At 40.9% G+C, this 15112-nt stretch overlaps 1 protein-coding gene across 1 annotated transcript; it reads left to right on the top strand.

The window, feature by feature from the left end:
* The first annotated feature begins 9811 nt into the window (after positions 1–9811).
* LOC125652031 (chaoptin-like) lies at positions 9812–14724 on the top strand. Its single transcript, XM_056164581.1, has 2 exons — positions 9812–10000; positions 12135–14724. Exon 2 carries the CDS (start codon positions 12136–12138, stop codon positions 13873–13875), a length of 1740 nt encoding a protein of 579 aa, XP_056020556.1. The 5' UTR covers positions 9812–10000; position 12135; the 3' UTR covers positions 13876–14724.
* The last annotated feature ends 388 nt before the right edge of the window (positions 14725–15112 follow it).

Here is a 15112-nt window from a genome sequence, read left to right as displayed (position 1 = left end):
CCAAAATGTTAAAAAACAAACTAATATGGACACAACTTCCTTATAGCATGGTTTACATATCATTTTTTCTGTTTATATTAGTAGATGTACATCTGTTATAGTTATTTATGAAAAAAAATCCATACCTTTCCTTAATAATTTCAAATCTATAGCTTCCAGAGTATGTATACCCCAATAAAAAACCTAAGTCTGGCACCATACAGCTGAGCTATTCAAAACCACTGATGGATTAAAATTTTATGTAATTACATGAAAAGACACAGATAATAATTCCTTATCACCTTGGTAAAATGTTTGTGAAAAATATAGGAAATCTATTGCATAATGGACTTGATAAATAATTTAATGAAAACAGAGTTACTGTCCTTGGATTCAATATTTTGAAACACATTATTGACTATTCAAATATAACTAAGACTTTTGAAATATTTTATGGCTAACAAGATTTTTTGCAATAACTATTGAAAAAGACTCCAACAAAATTTATGTTCCAGTCATTAAATTATTGAATTTGGACAATCTTATGACGTCACAGGAGTGTGGAACTACGTTAAGAGAGCAACTATATAATTAAAGAAATCTTCAATTCAACATATCCACAATTGAATTAATGATATCTTTAATTGAATTGTTGCTCTCTTTAAAAGAATTGATGCGCACATTAATTCCTTATACAAAAGCATTGTAAATGATTTAAAGATATCTTCAATTGAATTAAAGAGATCATCAAATTCTTTAAACCGAGCTCTAAATTAATTATTGCGAGCAATATTTCTACTAAATTGATGCTCTCATCAAATGAATTGAAGAGAGCAATAATTGAATTGAAGCGCGCATTACTTCATTTGATGAGAGCAATAATTGATTTAATGCGCGCATTAATTCAATTAAAGAGGGCAACAATTGAATTGATGATATCTTCAAATAATTTTGGATATCTTCAATTATTTGAGTTTATGTTAATTTGGCGCTCCATAAACATTAAATACCCAACGAGCCATCAGTGTCGCCGCAACCGATAACCTATAATATATATATGTGTTATATATTCTGCAAAAATACAATTTATCACTCAATTTCGTAAAATAGAAGGGGTGGATAGGAAAAAAAAAAGGGGGGGGGGGTTCCTTCGTGAAATGCATGCTATTAGAAATGCATGCGCAGATCACAAAATTGCTTCGGGGGAGTTTTACGGGAGGGGGAGCCGGCCAAGGATTTTTGGTAAATTACTATCAAATTTCTGACGAATATACACTTTATTTAATTTAATCATTTCAGCCCAAAGATTTCTAAATATATATACAGCTTGGGCCGGGGATCCATCAATATTTTTCAGAAAAAATCGTGAAAAAAATTCAAAGTTTTATATATTCCACATTCAAATAGTGCAAACAGACCTTGGGCGAACGCGTTTTATGGCGAACGAACATACTATCATGGATATTTATAGGGAAGTTGGGGGTGGTGGACTCAAATTTACCATCATGATGTTCAAAAGAAATCAGTATGAAGAATCAGTGGGCGCACTAGCTTGTTTCGGACATCCGGGCGACGACCTGGTTCACCTTTATCACATGACTTTTTGACCCGAGTAGGATATACTCGAATTTTATCAAAATGTAAAAACAAAAATTATGTATTTTTCAAAACAAAAAATAAAAACTAAAAACCTGTAGAACAGATTTTAAAAAATGTACCCCGTGTCAGTTTATAAATCATAATTGATAATAAGTTTTGTATTCTAATATTTTGTTTGAGGGAGCGTGTGTGGACTCAAAACCGTGGTTTGTTCACAAAAAATGCATACTGAGCTGAAACTTCCACAGAGACGTATCATCGTGCATATGAAAACAAAAATGTCATAAAATTTACCTCTTATTTCACTGTTTCATGCTAATTGAAAATTTAATTCTTTTAATAAATGAAAAATAGATAAATCATGAGCAAGAAAATGTTTATCGCGGTTTTCCGTCATATTGTTTTCCATGTGCTAGCTCTAGCTTCATCGGGCGATCCGGGCTACTTTCCCGGCAATCGGCGACTTAAATATACTTGAAACAAGTTACATACCCGATTTCGGAAGTATCAACCGGCATGACCCGGGTGATGAAACAAATGCACACACTGTTTGGTCAGAATGCTTCAAGTATTGAATATGCGGGAGGTTTGATACGATTTAGCAATAAATAAAAAAAACCAAAAAACTATTAATTTCCCCACCATGTTCCCACTGGGGGGATACATAAGGACAACAACAAAAAAGTACGAGAGTAAGGCTAGGTGGTGAATGATTTGAGTGATTTCCCTTTCACTGAGAAAGCTACATGACGTTAATGGTAAATTCATATGAGGATCCATGAATTTGTGAAAGCGGACTAAAAATCCTTTGCTTGTGTACATAACATCATAGGGGAGATCTTGAGATAGTTTTGTACATGAAAATGTTTAGTTTATTTACTACTTGTTTTCAAAATTCTAGTTATTTTAATCGCAATACTCGGATCTGATTTTGCATTGAAATAAAAAGAAAAGAGACTGATTTAAAGGCCGGGGGTCTGGGAGAAATGGTGCAAAATCCTGCATTCTGAGCATTTCCCGACACTTCTTTTTCACTTTCAAACTGTCTACTTCTTAAAGAAAACTTTTATGTTACTTTTACTTTTGTAGTATCTGGGGAGTCTTACCCAGTACGACTTACTTGCGGTACCCGGATTAGAGTTCCCGCCAAGGAGACAGACTTTAGCGAGACGTCAATCAGGTCAGATGCTATTGTACACAGACCTACACAGAGTATACGCCAGATACCAATCAGATCAAGGCAAAGTTCAACGTTATGTAAGGGTAAGTCTGTGGGTACTCACGGATTTACTGGGTCACTTAACCCCTTAAATACTATATTGGCACCCAACTCGAGGCCACAGACTTACCCTAGTGTACAGTACTTGCATTTTTTCTGCTTTTCCCACACCACATTCTTTAGCCGCCATATTGGCGGGAAGTAAGTCAGACTTAGGAATTTTTTACTTTGAATTAGATTTTACTCTTGTGATTGATCAATTTGGATTATTGACATTTGCATTTTTGTGCATATTTTGTTTATTATGGATACATCTATTGATGACGCGCTGTCTGGGTTGGGCTTGCACGCCCACCAGGCACCCCAGCAGTCACGTGGCGTACCCCCGCGCTTTCACAGTTACCCTCAGGTAGATCTGATAACCCTTGGGGTTATGGGGAGGGGGCTCTTGATAGCTTATCAGGCCCCGGGTTAGAACCATTTTCCCAAGGCAGATCCTAGGTCGGTGGCGATCCCTTTGTCACTCCGTCCCTGCCTTCCTGTTTGAGGGAGGGGTGGTAGGTTTAAGGGCGCCCCAGGAGGGGGAGTGATGTTTTCTGGCATTCAGTTTGGCTCTAGGGATGGTGACAGCTCAGATTGGGGTGTACGTCGCAGGTGTGAATCACCAGATAATTTAATTGGATTAGATTCACCCAAGAAAGGTTGTGGACTTGACACCCCAGGGTCTAGGGATTGGAATAGGTGGGAAGAGGATTTCTTGTCACTCGGAGGGGGGGGGGGGTCAGTTATTCCAAATGTCTTGGCAAGGCCTTCTCCAGTTAGGGGGATGGTTATGAACCCAGATCAGGAATCCTCCCGGAACATCATACCCCCTCCCTGCATCCCTACACCCCAGGGTCAAGGGGATTTTCTGCCAATCCCCTCGCTCATGGGCCGATTATCAGGCTTTAGGCCAGCTTATTCAGGGTGTGCCCCAAGGGGGCTTGGGTTCACGCTCACAGCGTCCCACTCCTAGACAGCCAGAGCTATGATCTGCTTACACGGTCACAACCCTCACATGCCCACCTTTCCCATGTGAAGACCTTTGGGTTGGGGGAATACCCCCACCCCAGCCTTTGATACCTCCCATGCCTGGCGGTTACGCTAGCACACCTATGCCCTACTCTACCATTACTCCTCCTCCCTATCAACAACAGGGACCCTCCGCCTACCCTGGCACCACGGTCTGTGGGTTGGGGGATGAGGGGGTAGAGTAGCTCAGGTTCGACCCCAGTTAGGCGCTTCCGAGACATATATGCCCTTCCTTGGACCGTCGGCCCAGGGGCGTGCTCCTGTGTCCCACCCTCCCTCCGCCCCTAGCATCCTAGTGCGGGGGGATACACGATGGACACTGGAAGACACGCGCCGAAGTACAGTACAAGGATTTGCGGCACGATGGAAAATCCAGTTGGAAGTCCTTCCTGCACAAATTCGTTCGCCTGGCCCGAAGCCAACAGTGAACCGAGCTGGAACAGCATGACCAGTTCTGTTTCTCATTGGAGGGGACAGCGAGTGATTACTACACCCTATTGCTGGAGACTGATCGCAACCTCTTATTGGCCGACATCCTCAGGAGATTTGAGAAGCCAGTTGGCGTCTCAGAATGTTGGCGAGTCATTAAGACATTGGACAGACAGGGTGCTCACCCTGGCCTTCCCATCTGTGCCAGACGTACATACTCATGCCATTCCGCGGCTGTGTAACAGCGCCGAGAATAGGGACGTAGGACTCTATGCCCTGGACAGCCAGCCCAAAACAGTTGAGGAAGTAAATGCTTACTCCTCCTAGGCACCTGATCCCGCCTTTGGTATATCCAGGGGTCCGTGTTTGCCCAACTCTCTATTTTGTATTGCTTGTAGGAGTTATGAGATTGATCACTGTTCGTTATCTTTCGTTGGCATTCACGGCATATAAAGTCATCCAAGCCCAAGAGGGATGAGGCAGGTAGCTCAATGTGAGGCCCCAATTCCGATAAGGAGCTCGAGGAGATGCGCCAGCGCCTTCAGGGGTTAGAGAAGGAACTCTAAGGACGGACACGCTCTCCTCGGAGACCTTCATCGCCACAATCGAATGGCAACCGAAAGCCAGCAGGCGACTTCAATTGCAGGGCCATGGGACACTATAAGAGGGAATACCCAGAATTGTGGAGGAAATCAGATGCGAACAAGGGTCAAGGGGTGAAGGCCAAACCTAGTGATAGCCAGGATGATCAACCGCGTTAATCAGAACCAAGGGGACGGGGAGCCAAGGCCCTCCAGTCACTGTCCAGTTTAGGGCCTACACAGGGGGAGGTCAGGATGTTGAAACCAGAGCACTTCCCAGCTAGGCCAGGATCGTGCGATGCTCGCACGGGTACAAGTCGGACTACAGGAGGGCACAGTCAGGCGCCCTATTGCATGCCCTGCTTCAGTAGGGACATACTCCAAGTGAAGTTCAAGTTGGCTCCCAAGGAGGAGGAGGAGGTTTCCGAGGACTGGATTATAGGTTGGGAGGAGGACAAGTACGAACCCTCTCCCAGGGATATGTCGCAAGGATTCAAGCCCCCTAAAGATATCGTGATGCTGGAACTGCCGGGATTTGGGACAGAGAACCAGGGGAATAGGAAGGACTTTCCGAAGAATTTGGAGGACTTGCCGGATCTGAGGCCCTCGCCCATTTAGGAGGAGGAGGCGGTCACGGCATCCGCGCCCAGGCTTAGTGAGTGTCCAGAGCCAGTGATGGCACAGGATCAGCCCAAGGAGGAATGCGAGCTGGAAGTGGTTAGTGGCCGAGTTGAGAGCGTGACAAAGGACATGCCCTTCCGACATGCGGAAGAACCCCGTGGAGACTGGCCTGTGACAATCGGGTAGATAGGCGAGACCACCGGGTTTATGGTCGAGATGGTAGTCCAAGGAGTGAGGCTACAGGTAGTGGTACACACTGGGGCGGAGGTGGGTGTGTTATCTACATGGGTCTACGAGGAGCTCGACCCCAAGCCTCCCATCAAATAGCATTTGACCTTGGTAGAAGCAGGGGGAAATCTCAGGATGAGGGGTTTCATCATTGGCCCTGTGGGAGTCCGCTTTGGAGACACAGAACATAGTGTAGATTTGTATGAGCCCCCCCCCCCCCCCCCAACAGGACCAAATAATTCTGGGCATAGAGTTCTTGCATCAACAAAAGGCTCATTTAGACGTTGAGCATGGCACCATGACCCTGGGAGAGGAGACAGTCCTCATGACATTCGGACGTCCAGGGGAGAGACAGTAGGCCCAATTTTTCGTAACTAAGACTGTCCGGGTCCCGGCTGCCTCAGTCGTCCTATGCCCTTGTCGCTTGGATAAGGAGTTGGAAGATTTTGTAGTTGACCTACAGATCACACGGCTCTCGGATGTCTTACTGGTGCCGCCCATTTATCATGGGGGGAGGACAGCAGTGACATGCATTATCAATGCCTCGGACGAGGAAGTGTCCGTCCCAGAAGGCTGTGTGATAGGATCAGCCTTGGAGGCCGAATCACGGATGCCGGCGCCGGAGAGTCCGGAACGTTTGCAGTGTGGCCGACCCCCCACCCCACCCCCAGTAAATGTTCTACCAAGCCCCTATCTTTGCTTCCCACGAAAATATTAACAGCTGTGAAGGAGAAACTTCAAACGTACTGTGCGACTACATATGCCAGACGTGGTGTAAATCAATTGTGGATTCTAAAAAATTCTAAAGAACTTTTAGTAAACTTGAAATCGCGAAATTTTTCACAAATCAACAACATCAAAACGTATGACTTTTCTACACTTCACACGACCATTTCTCACGATGAATTAAAGACTAGACTTTTTGACATCATAGACAGTTGCTTCTTCAACAAAAATGGAAATCGCAAAAATTCCTATCTAGTGATCAGTTATCCAAAAATTACTTTGTTAAACGCCACTCTGATTCCACGCACAAGTGCTTTGAAGTTGAAATAAAAAATATGCTGGAGTTTCTCATCGACAATATCTTCGTGATCTCTGGTGATCAGGTCTTCCAACAGTCTGTTGGAATTGTCATGGGCACGAATTGTGCTCCTTTGTTAGCTGGCCTGTTTTTATATTCATATCAAGCAGAATTTATTCAAAAACTTCTACGTGAGAAGAAAAAATCTCTTGCTGTGACCTTCAATTCGACATTTAAATACATCGACGAGGTATTATCTATAAACAATAATAATTTTCATTCATATGTCGATTTGATATATCCCTGTGAACTCAAAATAAAAGACACCATAGAGTCGTCCACTTCTGCTTCGTACTGAAATAATTTATTGAAAGTAGATATTTACGGCAAACTAACAACTCAACTTGATGACAACCGGGATGATTTCAGCTTCTCCATCGTCAATTTCCCACATTTATGTAGCAATATTTCATTATCACCTGGATATGGTGTTTATGACTCTCAACTGATTCGATACACAAGAGCTTGTTCTGCGTATGGTCAGTTTTTAAATCGGAGCAGGCTACTGACAAACAAGTTGATGGTGCAGGGGTTTCAATAGTTTCGTTTAAAGTAAGCATTTTGCAAATTCTATGGTCGTAATAAGATCTAGTTTGCCAATACATCTATCTTTGGGTCAAATGCTGTCTGACGTGTTTCATACCGATTGTTAGACCGTTCTTGGTACACTGATTTTGACAACGGATAACTCCGTTTACCTGATCGAGATGTAGGGCTCACGGCGGGTGTGACCGGTCGCCTCTGGTATATCCAGGGGGACTGAGTAAAATTCAAGATGGTGTTGAGAAACCTATAGCTTATGGGAGCCTTGTTCTGAACAGAAGGAACCCCTGGCAGTTGTGAGCTTTACCCGTATGTACCGACATTACCTCCTGGGAAGGAAATTTAGGGTCAGGACAGACCATCACAGTCTCATTTGGTTGTTGAACTTTTAAGTCCCCTCAGGACCAATTGGCTCGTTAGCTAGAAGAGCTCAGCCAGACTTGGAAATCCAGCTCCGCCAAGGCAGGTGTCACACTAACGCTGATGTGCTTCTAATACCGTTTTCGCTATTCACCCCAGTGATTTGCCCTGCTGGGGATTCCCAAAGTGCATGAAAGCTTACCAGGCCTGGAACACCTTTGTGGAGGAGGTTCATGATGTGGCTCCCCTCGCCCGCTCGGGAATTTGGACTTATTCAGAGGCGCTCATAATGTAAAACTTATACGGTACCAATTTTGAGGGAGATAATCCTTAATTTTGAAACGAATTTCTAAATTTTGTAACAGCAATTAAATATACATCCGTATTTTCAAGCTAGTAACGAAGTACTTAGCTACTGGGCTGTAGAGACCCTCGGGGACTAACAGTCCACCAGCAGAGGCCTCGACCCAGGGATCATAATGTAAAACTTATACGGTACCAATTTTGATGCACCAGATGCGCATTTCGACAAATCATGTCTCTTCAGTGATGCTCAACCGAAATGTTTGAAATCCGAAATAACTATGAAGTTTTAGAGCTAAATATAGCCAAAAAGAGGGTGCCAAAAAAGTGGAGCCAAATTCGTCCAAGGATAAGAGCTATGCATGAGGGAGATAATCCTTAATTTTGAATATTAGACGGAGTCTTCCTTGGAGCCAACTGGCAGCGGCGAAGAAGCATGGCCGAAGACTCGGCTGTCGACCTGACTCAGTGTAAGCCCAGAGGTGTTCCGGAGGGCCACAGCATCGAGATCAGTGAAGCGGCATAGAGTTTTGTCCCCCGAGAAATTCTCGGACCACCCTGCCAGACGGTGGACTTCGAGAGAGACAAAACGGCATGCGGCCCGTTCAGGACCCAGATACGGCTGCTTTTAAGCCCCCATACACCAGCTGTTGTTAGGACGCTTACAGACTCTGGCAGTGGTTCCCTGTCTCTCGTGGGCATGACCTCGGAGGAAATGATGCAGAACCAGCAGCAGGACTCTGACTTGAAGGTTTTTTTGCCAGTAGTTGTCAGTTGATAGAGAGCCGGCAGAGGGAGGGCTGTTTCTAGCGAGCCCTGCATTGAAGAACTACTGGATTGATAGGGACTATTTCATAGTTGATGAGGACCAAGTTCTTTGGAAATTGATGGGGGAGGAAGAGCCGAGGAACCGGCTATTGAGAGCCCCCAGGGAATTGAGGGAGGAAGTCCTCAGGTTATGTCACGATGCCCCAGCCTCAGGCCATCAGGGAATTTACAGGACCAAAGCTCGACTTAGGGAGCGCTTTTTCTGGTATGGCATGATGAGGGAGGTAGAAGGCTTTGTGGGAACTTGTGGGCTCTGTGGTAGAAATAAACATCCTCAGCGACATGCTCGAGCAGAGATGATAAATGTATCACGCCCGAGCTCCCATGGAGAGAATGCACTTGGACTTTCTGGACCCATAAATACTCATTTTATATAATAACTATAGCTTAATAAATTCAAATCGCAATAGAAACGCACTGGGGCTGTATTATAGTTTATTGAAATATGCATTATTCATCAGAAGAATAAACGACACAATTCAATAATTTCCTTACCTCTTCTTTAATGTGGATAGTCATTTGCTGATGTAATTTAAAAAAAAATAGAATTTAGATTTCTGTTTAAAAAATAATTCAAAGTTGATGTTTAAAAAAAATGCGTTTCCTTAATTTCAACTTATATGTTGCCACAAGAACTGGTAATTTTGTCTGTAATAATGATATTAGGGGTATATACTATAACACCCCCTATTAAAATTAAGCTGATTTTTTTTCATTGAATAGAGGGTGGTGTAGTATAGATTCCTAATATCATTATTACAGACAAAATTACTGGTTCCTGTGATGTTACGCATATAACATACCTCTAATAATATGTATTTGGTGTTTTAAAAAATCATAAAATATTGGCTTATTTATCAATTACATTACAATTGTAAGTATATTTCATTAATTTCTCAGCAAAATTGCATTTTGATCCACCTCATTGTTTTAAGATAATCTCGAAACTAAAAACATACAGGAATTGCTCATGCTCATAGTCTGGTCTTAGGCAGGTGTACTATCTTGGGTTTACGCCCAGTATTACGCTCCTTTGTGAAATGCGATTTAGGCCGGTCTGAATTTTGGTGTAAAGTTACTCGGCATAAGTTACGCCCTAAATATACACCTTTTTATGAAACGGTCCCCAGACTTTTGTTAACTTTCTAGGCCCAGGTAAGTTCTCATATTTAAATGATATTGTGCATGTATATTGATCGTGACCATTCAGGTATGACCCAGACCACCATGTTTATTACGTAGGCAGCTATGTACCTGAGTGAGTCGGATTTATTTCAGTTTCTCAAGACAGTTGTGTTTTCTTTTTTAAATTCTAATTTACAACAATTTCTCCAATCCTTTTTTTTTTTTTCGCCGGTGTAAAAATGATTCACAAGCTAAGAACAAAAGATGGATAAGTGATTTGCAAACTTGGGTATGCCTGTGAACTCGAAATAAAAGACACCACAGCGTCGTCCACTTCTGTTTCATACTAAGATATTTAATTGAAAGTAGATAATAACGGCAAATTAACAACTCAACTTGATGACAACTGGGATGATTTCAGCTTCTCCATCGTTAATTTCCAATATTTATGTAGCAATATTCCATTATCACCTGCATTTGGTGTTTATAACTTTCAACTGATTCGATACGCAAGAGCTTGTTCTGCGTATGGTCAGTTTTTAAATCGGAGCAGGCTACTGACAAACAAGTTGATGGTGCAGGGGTTTCAACAGTTTCATTTAAAGTAAGCATTTTGCAAATTATATGGTCGTTATAACGATCTAGTTTGTCAATATAACCTATCATTGGGTCAAATGCTGTCTGACGTGTTTCATACCGATTGTTAGACCGTTCTTGGCACACTGATTTTAACAACAGATAACTCCTTTTACCTGATCGAGATGTAGGGCTCATGGCGGGTGTGACCGGTCGACAGGGGATGCTTACTCCTCCTAGGCGCCTGGTGCCGCCTCTGGTGTGTCCAGGGGTCCGTGTTTGCCCAACTCTCTATTTTGTATTGCTTAGTGGATTAATGAGACTGATCACTTTTCGTTATCCTCACCTTTCATGTTACACCGTGTTAATAGTGTGAACTTGGAATTTATAGACAAAACATCATGACAGTCCAACACAGGTAAGCTTCAGGCCAAGGTAATACATGTGTGCGTAAATAACAATTAGGCTAAAATATCAATTAGTCAAGGGCATTCTAGACAATGGTGTTGGCACAAATCTGCTTTATAAACAATGTTTAATTTCTCATATATTACATACATTTTTAAAAGAGAAATGACACTAACAAGATTATAATAACAAAATCCCCATATGTCAACTAATGATCTTTCATACATGTAAAGTTGGTAGGAGGAACAGTTTGGGTGATCAGGGGTACAGTCATTCAGTAAACAAACATAATCAGATAAATATAAATAAATATCAGGAAAATTCTGAAACTCATTAGACCAAAACAAGACACAATCTCAGAGACAACAAAAAGGACACAACTATGACCTAAAAAAGGCAGAGTGAACATGCACATCATTTCAATGTCATTTATTTGTCAGACATTGTGATTCAGAGGGAGGGATGGTACATTTTTCAGCTACTTTAGCAGTGCAAAATTTGACAACAAATCACCACAGATTATGGTTGTCATACATTAAAGTCACATAGATCCTTTTATAACCCAGTAGCCGACTAAGAAAGAAGTTTTTTGGGAAAGAAAAATTGGATATCATGCATAAAACAGATGTGTTATGTTAAGGCTCAGTGTTAAGTCCTCACCTATTGAATGTGTTGTCACTGCGTAGGTGGAAAACTGGTGACAGGATTTGCTGTAACATTGATTTTAAAGTGACTTCATTCAAGAAGTAAATAAAAATTAACAAAGAAAGCCAATTACATAATAACTTAAAATACCTTACTAAACACAATTGATTATGGATGGAATGTTTCAAGAAGTGAGGTCAGGACAGGTATACATATACCCTGGTCACCTACACAGGTATGCATCAGTTACACAAGAATAGATATGTGTACGCATAACATGTCAGTCAATACAAGTCAATTTATGTGTCATACTTGATAAGGAGTATTGATTAGGACTTAGGATAGAGCATTACTTTCATGGATTCTTTACAACAGAAACTTTAAGAAAACCTTTGTTTTTATGATGGATCAAACTTAAAAAGTGCTAATAAAATTTTAAAGAATAGTTCCCTCTTTCCAATACTCATTTATTTTATGTAATAAGCTTTCAATAAAAAATATTGAATATATTGCATATATTCTTCAATATTTGCAGGATGAATACTTCCTTGTCGGTCACAATTCTTTTGCTACAAGTTGGATACATCGTGTCTCAGTCATGTCCCAGTACTGTGGAAAGCTGCACTTGTGAAAATGCATCGACCTCAAACAAAAGAATTATAAGATGTAGAAATCTCAATACAATGCCAAATTTTAATCCATCTATAGAAGTTTTCCTGAAACTTGATCTGGATGATCCAAGTAATACCATACAAGTACTTCAAAACAATGCATTTGACGGAATTCTTGTAGAAGAAATTGACATGGCTAATGAAAACCTCAAATTACGTGATATTCAACCACAGGCCTTTTCTGGATTGCAACAACATTTGAAAATCATCAGACTGCAGGGTGACACAGCAATACCTCCACCATTTGAACCTATGAAAAATTTGACAAATTTGCAAGAACTTCAACTACAGTTTTTTTCTTTGCCTATAATCGATGAAACTACAAAGTTCAACTATTTTCCTAACTTGCTCACCTTGCGGTTGCGAAACACAGCAACAACATTTGTGTCATCTAATTCTTTCAAGAATCAGCTACTGCACTTAAAACGATTTGAATTTGAAAATAATGCTGTGCATACTTTTCCTAAGCCTGCCATTAATCGACTAAGAACTTTGGAACATCTTTCATGGGTTCATAATGGAATGAGAAGCCTCACATACGGATCCTTCCACTCTCTAAATAATCTCATTGAATTAGACCTAAGGGGAAATGATATAGGCACTCTAGATTATGAGTGTTTTAAAGGAATCGCAGAAAAACTAAAGTTTCTCAGTCTTCAATTCAACAGACTGAGTGAGTTCAACATTGCGCCATTAGGAAACCATTCTTGGCACCGACTGGAACAGCTTGACTTAGGAGAAATATTGGCAGACTTTAAAACAATTCCACCGGGTTTTTTCAAGAACATGCCCAATCTGACCAGTCTAACGTTGTCTAGAAATAAATTCAGAGTGATAAAAAGTAATGATTTTGAAGGTCTTGGAAAAATGCACTCATTGGACTTGTCTGAAAACTGGATAAACACAATTCAGAAAGGTGCATTTGCCCACATGTCACTTCTAGACACACTGGATTTACGAACCCAGTTTGATGTCAGTTCCAGCAATCCACTGAATTTCAGCCTAGATGCAATTCAAGGCTCTGAACTTGCTATTAAGACCCTATATTTACAGGATAACTATTTAATAGAACACTATGCATGGGAAGCTATCGGTGCCATGAAGAATCTGAATATCTTAGACATTTCTAGCACAAAACTGTCCAACATCCCACCTTTAATTTTCTATGGTCATAATCATTTGGGTGACCTCAGAATAATGAGTAACTCTATCTCAGCACTAAGACAAGAATCACTATATGGACTCAAAGATTCCCTTATAACCATAGATATTTCTTCTAACCAGATACACACAATCAATGAATGTGTCTTTAAGGGATTTACAAAACTTAGGTTCATTTTCGCAGGAAATAATATTCTTGTTTGTGACTGCAATATCTATGGATTTTACCAGTTTCTCAGAACAACGATCACTTCAAAAGAAGGATATGCAGATGCACGTTGTATTAATTTAGCCCACAGAAGTTTGACTTCACTGCAAACTACTGAGTTTTGCCAAAGCCTACCAACAGAGGCTACCTGTCCAGAGTTCACAACAACAACAAAATACATTCCGACAATACTACCCAAACCAGATGTCCAGATTGGAAGTGAAGTTATTGGATAATTCCGTTTTGATTTGGCCATTCGAAAAGTTTTGAGTTCTGGATTGTTTACTGTGCACGCCATGTACACAGTGTGTTATGCTATGATATACAATTAAAGAATATTAGGGGGGGGGGGGGGGGGGGGGAGTCAACAAGATTCCATTTCACAAGGCTCTTGGGCAGCTAGAATCTTTCCGTCTCCCTAAATCATATATCTTAACCATTTTGTTATTCTGATACAAAAATGATGCCAGAATTAATATACATGACCCACTCCTTGTTGTTTGCTACCATAAACTGGTTCTTATTGATTGATGGTCCAAGTATACAGGGACCAGTTAACTTGTGATGCAATTCCATTATATAATGACTATTCATGATTCAGAAAAAGAAGTTGCTAGGTGTTCTGAATAGGTTGCAGAGGTGTTAACAGTTCATCAAACTGACGTATCTCTTTGCAGGAAAATCTTTCATTTTATGATTTTCAGGGAATCAGCAAAAAATATATACTTTCATATATTTGCAGTGCCTAGATATAGACCATCTTATACTTAATCCACCTGTGTTCTTGTTCTTCGTCTTCTTTCTTTCAACTATAGTCCAGCTGGACATGTCATTACTGGTGATGTTGATATATTTGAAAATGAGGACCTGAAATCACTTATTCTAAAAGGCTATGGTATTTTGCGGAACAGAATGAAACCGATTATGGGGTACCTTAAAGGGGAATCGACTGTAAAAAGTAGAGGGTTGTAAAATGAAGAACTGGGCTTTAAAGTTCTAGTTTTTATATACAATTGTATCCAATCATGTGAACTTTTCTTCTGTGTTGATATCTGTAGTTACTGTATAAACTATGTTTAATTTTTCATATGCATTTATTACTGATATAAAATACTCATTTTCTGCGCTGGTTCCGTTCTAAAATAGCCTTATAAAAGGTCATAAATACAGAGAACTTCGGTCTTTCAATTGGCGACAGAACTTCATCTCTATTATGAATTCTGTCGAGAATTATGCCAGACGATGGGCTAAATATGAAAAAGAAGAACTTGACACATTGTCAGAATGGATTGGAAGTACGAGAGGAATATCAAAATCCTGCGTACCACCTATCCTTCTGTGTTTAGTAAACCAGAAGTGATAAAAGAATTAGATAGGTTACATGAGGAATATGTTTTGGTTCCAGCTGACAAAGCTTATAACAACATTGTCCTTGTTTGTAGGGCTCATTATTACAATTGTGTTTTAAACGAA

The sequence above is a fragment of the Ostrea edulis genome, chromosome 5, assembly GCF_947568905.1.
Source record: "Ostrea edulis chromosome 5, xbOstEdul1.1, whole genome shotgun sequence".
Classification (NCBI taxonomy): domain Eukaryota; kingdom Metazoa; phylum Mollusca; class Bivalvia; order Ostreida; family Ostreidae; genus Ostrea; species Ostrea edulis.
The sequence above is the reverse complement of the archived record's forward strand: the minus strand, read 5'-3'. Positions and strand labels throughout refer to the sequence as shown.

Coding starts and splice junctions, on each gene's coding strand:
- LOC125652031 (XM_056164581.1), top strand. CDS start 12,136: ATGAATACTTCCTTGTCGGTCACAATTCTTTTGCTACAAGTTGGATAC.